The 6000-nt window shown below is 46.2% G+C and overlaps 1 protein-coding gene across 1 annotated transcript in view; it reads right to left on the minus strand.

The window, feature by feature from the left end:
- The window catches only part of ARHGAP42 (Rho GTPase activating protein 42), a gene marked incomplete at both ends in the record, with an annotated part of 159616 nt that extends 156909 nt beyond the window's left edge, over positions 1-2707 (minus strand). Inside the window, one exon of the mRNA XM_080363854.1 lies at positions 2554-2707. Within this exon, the coding sequence (XP_080219980.1) occupies positions 2554-2707 (154 nt within the window). The remainder of the gene's footprint in view (positions 1-2553) is intronic.
- Between the last annotated feature and the right edge of the window lie 3293 nt (positions 2708-6000).

Consider the following 6000-nt stretch of genomic DNA (forward strand, 5'->3'; position numbering starts at 1 on the left):
GTACTTAGAAAATACTATAATCTTTTAAGTTAGCTTCACTGTCTCTCCTCTAAACATGGTCAAGAAGGACATGTTTCAAAACTCATCTTCACTGAAGCTCTACAGCACAGTCTGAAGTTTTCCCTCAGTAGAACTGATCCTCAAAACCAACATGTAAATGAAAATTCCTAGATCACCTAAAGAGATTAAACATCGCAAATAATGCCTGTTGTTCTTCAGGGCTTGTAGGTTATTAAGTATTCAAAGACCAAATTTTAAGAGTCCATCACCAAAATAAACTTCCTCTGCTGCTTGATTAGATCTTCAAAGACAACTTAAAAAAAAGCCTCACACTCCACTGATTTGAAAGCTGAGTAGGAGTAGTTAGTGTGCTTTAATGAGTCAAAAGTTCTCTGTTCTAGGAAATACACAATAGTGCTACTTGCCATAACAGGTACACTGTCCTTGCAGCACCTACACCTGAGTCTGTACAGTATAAAGCTAGGATTTCTATTTTGTTGAGAAAAAATCCAGATATTTGCCAGTTGCCCTAACACAGGGGCTGAGGCAGTACTCTGTGGAAGGCACAGTCACAAATCTAAGGGATTTCGGATGAAGAAGAAATATTTCTTACTACACCAGAGCAGACCTGATTTTGCTAAATGACACTATAGCATACAGCACCTTGAAGTTGCAAATAGAACACAATAAGCATTGTGGCAAACACAGTAACATTTGAACTAAAAAGTTTTAAAAATCAGGAAAACTTGCCAGTTTAGTAGTCATTACTTGAAAGAAATATTGCTTCTCTTTGAAGAGGGAGAGAATTGTTGAACATGTAGGTAACAAGGTCTAAATCCAGCAAGGACTCACAAGCAGCCTTCACAAAAGTAATGGGATTACTCACTTCAGAATCAAGGCCTAAATAACTTCTCAAGAATATTCCTTCTACAGCAGTCTTTCTTTGACAACTTAAGAAAAATTGTATTTGTTCATATTTGATCTGGAACAAAAATGAGTCAATTTCTAGTGCTAGCCCAGGCCAAAAATGTACCCATGTGGTCTCCTAACCTGTCACTGCTATTTGGGAACACCACCTCACAGGATCAGGTATGTAATAGTAAGTTTTATTAAGCTTAAATTTTTACTACTTAAAGCAAGCTCAAACTTCCTGGTTTATGTAGAAAACTTTTTAGCATAGAGAAAGACCTAAAGTACAACTAAAAAACCAAACTTTCTTGCTTTGGAAAGAAAAATGTATTATCAAGTTTTTAGATTTTATATATATATATGCACATTTTCTATGGGCACAGATATGGGAATTTATTGAATTTAATACAAGTTCACATAAGACGCTAGATTTGTATCCAGCTACACACTAAAACAGAGATGTGTCCAGAAATTCATACACTTATATGAAAAAGTCTCAAAAAGCCAGTAGCTGCTTTATGTAAATGCAGTGCTGTAAATAAACTATGTACAGCTGATGCATGAACAAGTACAATTAACATTCAGTCCTACTGCTGGCCAAATGAAATCTTCAGAATTTGACCTCCTGTCCCAAGTAAATGGACAAACTTTTAGTTTAGACTTCAGGTAAGCATCATCAGGTTCCCTGTGAGCACAGAGGATTAACACCTGTTCCCTGTCCACATAGACCAATACTGCTACCCTTCAGTCTACAAAAAACAGCATACCATGTAAATGTGGCAGATATTTTTAAGGACTGAAGTGATTCTTTTCCTTCAACATGTTGCAGCACAAGAAGCTCTAAGTTATTTCTCTGTTCTACCCGAAGGAAAGCTCTAGGCAACAGCTAAGAGAGATCCAAAGCGACTAAAGATGAGAAGTAGGTGGCCAGGAGTTAGAGGAGATGAGGGCAAGCCAGGTCCAGCAATGCTCATGGCAATTCCTAGTTTTCACTTTAAGCTCTTCAAAGCGGGGGGGCCGGGAGCTGTCAGTGCTCAACTCACCGAGCTTTAAAAGCATGAAACGGTCCACCCTTATCTCTGCTTTCATAATCTTTGAGAATACATAGAAGTTAAACTAATACATGAAGGGGGGCGGGCGTGAGATATAAACTTTCTTCATAAAAACTAACTTTAGTGTCTTGCTTTGCCCCTTTATGATGGGCATCCCCATTATCTGAAGACACCTCACCAGCAGCCAGCGTCCCGGACAGAGACCGCGGGCAGCGCTATGCGCCCAGTCCATCTGGCGACCTCCATGGCCACTTTCGGCCCCCAGCCCGGGCTGTGCCCCGTCCCCAGGCGGGGCCGCCTGGACCGGACGCGCCCCCGGCAGCCGCGGCCCCCGCGCTGCCCGCTCGTCCCGCCGGGGAGGGCGCGGCCGGGCCCGCAGGCCGGGGCAGGGCCCCGCACCGCCCCCGCTCCCCCGGGACACCCACCCAGCCCCGCCGCAGGCGAGGCGAGGCGAGGCAGAGCAGCGGGGTGGGAGCGGGGGAAAAAGTTTACGAGGCGCTTTTCAGCGGCTGCCGGCAGGGGAGCCCGCTCCCGGCGCCCATTCAAACAAAAGAAGCCCCTTCCCCTGCCCGCCGCCCCCAGCTCCACTCACTCCGCAGGGCCCCGATGAGGAGGCTGCCGTCCTTAATCAGCTCTTTGATGAACTTGTTGGTCCTCTCCAGCTCGATCTCGTGACACTTCAAGCGCTCCCTGAAATCCGGGCTGTCCAAGTAGGAGTCGCTGAACTCCAGCGTGGGCAGCCCCATGGCAGCGGCGGCAGCGGCGGCCGCAGCCCCCCGGCCGGCGGCGAACGGGCGGCGGGCTGAGGAAGCGCTGAGCCGAGAGACGGCGCCGAGGACAGAGGGGAAAGTGGGGGAGAGGCGAAGCGAGGCGCGGCTGCCGCCCCCTCCGCCTCCCCGGAGAAGCGCCCGACCCGCTGCACCGGCCCCTCAGCGAACTAGACGGCGGCTCGGGCGGCTGTCACCAGCTACATGCTGCCCACGGAACTCCGCGGGCTCCCAGCGCCAGCGCCGCCGCTTCCGGCAGCGCTCCCTCTTCCTCTCTCCCTGGCCCTAACTTCAGCCTGAACCTCCCCCGGCCCGGCCGAGGACGCCCTCCTCCCGCCCCGGCATGCTCACACGCCGGGATGCGGCCCCGGCAGTGCCCGCCCCTCGCCCGCCACCGCCCCCTCCGCGCTCTGCCCTCCAGCGGCGGCGCGGGCGGGCGCGCTGCGGCCTTGGAGCGGCCCGGCTCGGGGTGACGGAGGAGCGGTGGAGGGTCCGCACGGTCCCGAGGGCTGGGGCTCGTCTGCTCCTTTACCTGGGGCTTTGGGAGGCCCAGAGGAAGGCAGGGAGCGAGGATCCACCTCAGGGATGGGGAGCCTCAGGGGGATTTAAAACCGTGTGCTTGGAGGAGACCGGTTTATGTGCGAGGCGGGTGTGGAGGAGAGCAGCCCACCCTGTTGGACGGGAGCTGCAGCTGGAGGAGCAGCGGGGCTCAGGCCAGCCAGCCCAGGCGCTCCTGGGGATCTTCCAGGAGAGCTCAGCACGGCCCTGGCGGCCTGGCTGGTGTGTGTGTGTGCGTGTGTGTGTGTGTGTGTGCCCTCTGTCAGGGCACTGCTCCAGGGGAGCTGGATGGCGAGAGGAGACGGGAGAGTAGCATAAAGGAGCAAGGGAGAGGGAGATGGAGACCAGAGAAGTACTAAAAGATAGGAACGTCCATGTTCTGCCATGTCACTTGGTTGCTATGGGGGATACAGCTGTACCAAATCCGTCCTGGAGAGGAGCTTCAAGAAGCTACAAGCCTAGTTACTATAGGAAAGTTGTGTTTTTCTAAGTACATGAGTGGGTTTATCTCAGTAAACAGAAGCAGTTTGGATGATTCTTGTGTGTTTATCTGGAGCAGTTTTTTCCAGACATACCCTGTCAGTATGCAAGTATGTATACAAATGTACGTGCAGGGTTTGAGGAGAGCTGTCTGTAAACACACCTTCAAGCCAGCAATAACTCAGTTGGAAACAACCATCAAGACTGGCCATAAAAATAATAGTACTTCAGGACAAAAAAGAAGGCAGCGATGTTTCTCTGTTAGCTGCACACACACTCCTGCTACCACATCAATCACAGTCTCCATGTTTACAGATTAACACAAAAGCAGAGGAAGGCTCAAAGCTGTTGCATGTTGTAGGTCCTTAGCGCAATTTGTGCTCTTCACGCTTCTTAACCATTTGTCGAAACTCCTTTCTTACTTTTCACAATAGATTTTTGTCACTGTCAGAAGTGCAGAAAAGAGGCTGTAATTTCTAACTGTATCACATGCAGAAAAAAATAATAATTCTCTGTCTTTACAAGGGTGAAACTTACTACCCAACAAGGCAATCTCTGTGCTAGCTGTCAATGTTGGTATTGACAGACCCATTGAAGACTCTTAATTCACAGTGATCGCAAAACTCTGCTTATCAACATGTCGACAGAGACAAATGATTTTTCTAATGACAGGAAGAATAAGGCTGGAAAATACCTTTGGATTAACAAGTTTATTTCCTTGCTTTACAGGTAGTAGCATGCAGTCTCACTTGTAAACTAATAAGCTTCATTTAAAATTGAGTTGAACTACTGGAAGGACGTTCCAAATAGAATTTTTCTGATTATTAAAAACCTAATTTTTGGCCTAAGTGTATTTGTAGAGTTGTTTTAGGCACACTTGTTCTTCCTTCAATGTCACCTGTAGCCAAAAAGACTCTCTGTCTTCTACCATATTTATTTTTTGATGTAGTTATAGAATGCAGTAATGTCATCTCTAAACCTTCCATACAATATCTAAATAAATCAAAGCTTTCTGTCACAAAATAAAATACTCGATCATGTGTTATTGAAATTCTGCACAAGACCTTGTTCAGCCCCATCAATGACTACACTGTTGCACTAGAAATACCTTCAATTAACATTATATTTGTCTGTTTCATGGCCAAATTATTTCTATGGGTTCACTAGTTCATTTTGATTTTTTTTCCCTCCGTTTTCAACCAACAGATGCTGAAGTTAGAGCAGAAATATTCATTATGTGTACTTCACATTTTATTTCAGAGCAATTTTTCTGGTAATCAAGATGTCTTATTTCTTACTTTTTAATGTTCTCATCTTCAGAATTTCCGTAACCCCATTGCTGCTTTTGGTATCAGGTTCATGAGCAGAAATATTAATGAGACCAATACTAACAATGTACTCAGCAACATTTACTATGAACTTCCCTCCAGCCTGACATCTTCCCTCCAGGTATCTTAACATTATCCATTTAACAGGTTCCATATGTTTCTCAAAATAATCCACATCTTTCTTAGCTGAACCGCGAATTTCTCAGCATACGGTGTATTGAATACCTTGTACAAATCCCACTAGTTCACAGACACTGCCATTCCTTTTTCTCAGAACAAACGCTTTTAAGGAAGATAGATTCATTAAGAACGATTTTTGTTTCAAAAAGTGATAAGTGATTAGATGTAAACACAATCTTACATTATCTTCCACTGGCAGAGAAAATGAGCATTTGTGGCTGCATCTGAAGAGGATCTGTTAAATGAATGATTTGGCACATCTGTAGATAGGCTAACTAACAAAAAAATCCTGATGTAAAGGTAAGTCTCTGTATGTGCTTTGTGTTGAGGTTAGGTGGAACCCCGTAATTTGTCATTTTCTAAAGAATACAAGGTATTTGAAGATACATTTGGGAAGCGTAGAACGTCCAAGCTTTACTGTGAGAAAAAAAATGTATTTGTCTCTCTTTTTTATTTTTTTTCTGGAAGTTTCTAGTACAGGCCCTAGTAGAAACACAAGGTTTCAGGATTTCAAAAGATGAGAGGAACAGGGGAGAAGCCTAGATTTACGGAAAAGCTTCTTTCTTGAAAGCTACAAGAGGGTGCTGGAAGAGGGTGGACTATGCTAAGTGAGAACTCCTTTAGACACCTAACTAGGTACAAACACCAGTCCCTTAAGTAGAAGGCTCTAGTAAATGAGTTACCCTGATGTTATCACTAGCTGTGAAGAGCTGGCTGAAAAGTGAG

The sequence above is a fragment of the Nesoenas mayeri genome, assembly GCF_963082525.1.
Source record: "Nesoenas mayeri genome assembly, chromosome: 1".
NCBI lineage: Eukaryota > Metazoa > Chordata > Aves > Columbiformes > Columbidae > Nesoenas > Nesoenas mayeri.